Here is a 510-nt window from a genome sequence, read left to right on the forward strand (position 1 = left end):
GTCTGCTGTAATCCGTTTAAATGCGAGGCCAGCTGAGAGCCGGGGCCGGTGTGCAGCGGCCCCAGGGGGCCGTAGCCGGAGTATCCGGGGGGGAGGAAGGGGGAGGAGTAGTAGAGGTGTCGGGGGAGGGCGGGGCTGTGTGGGAACAGGGTCCGGGAAGAGTCAGTAGATCCTTTATCCGAAGACGTGGCGATCTCAGCCAGCGACCACAGTTTGGGTTTGGGGGCCGGGTTGGCGCCGCAGGAGTCAGCGTGCTCTTTAGACAGAGGGCTCGACGTGCGCTCCGGCGCCGGCGGGGGGGCGTTTTGGGGAGGCGCCACCCCTGTGGAGGCGGGGCCCGGGATGCGGGGCGGCCTCTGGTCTCCAGAGTCTTTAAAGTCCGGATCGGTGAAACCTCGATCGGTGTCGCTGCCGCTGTCGTCTCTGAACATCAGGTCCACGACGGAGGGGGGGCGGCGGGGAGCTGGAGACACACACACATAATCAATATCTTTATCATCAATTCACCTG

The 510-nt window shown here is 64.3% G+C and overlaps 1 protein-coding gene across 1 annotated transcript in view; it reads right to left on the reverse strand.

The window, feature by feature from the left end:
- The window catches only part of LOC118330990 (iroquois-class homeodomain protein IRX-5-like), a 5,736-nt gene that overhangs the window by 2,293 nt on the left and 2,933 nt on the right, over window positions 1-510 (reverse strand). Inside the window, exon 3 of the mRNA XM_035665746.1 lies at window positions 30-463. Coding sequence (XP_035521639.1) covers window positions 30-463 — 434 coding nt within the window. The remainder of the gene's footprint in view (window positions 1-29; window positions 464-510) is intronic.

This window comes from Morone saxatilis, unplaced genomic scaffold (genome assembly GCF_004916995.1).
Source record: "Morone saxatilis isolate NCDOM2014 unplaced genomic scaffold, NCSU_SB_2.0 Contig2, whole genome shotgun sequence".
Taxonomy (NCBI): Eukaryota; Metazoa; Chordata; class Actinopteri; family Moronidae; genus Morone; species Morone saxatilis.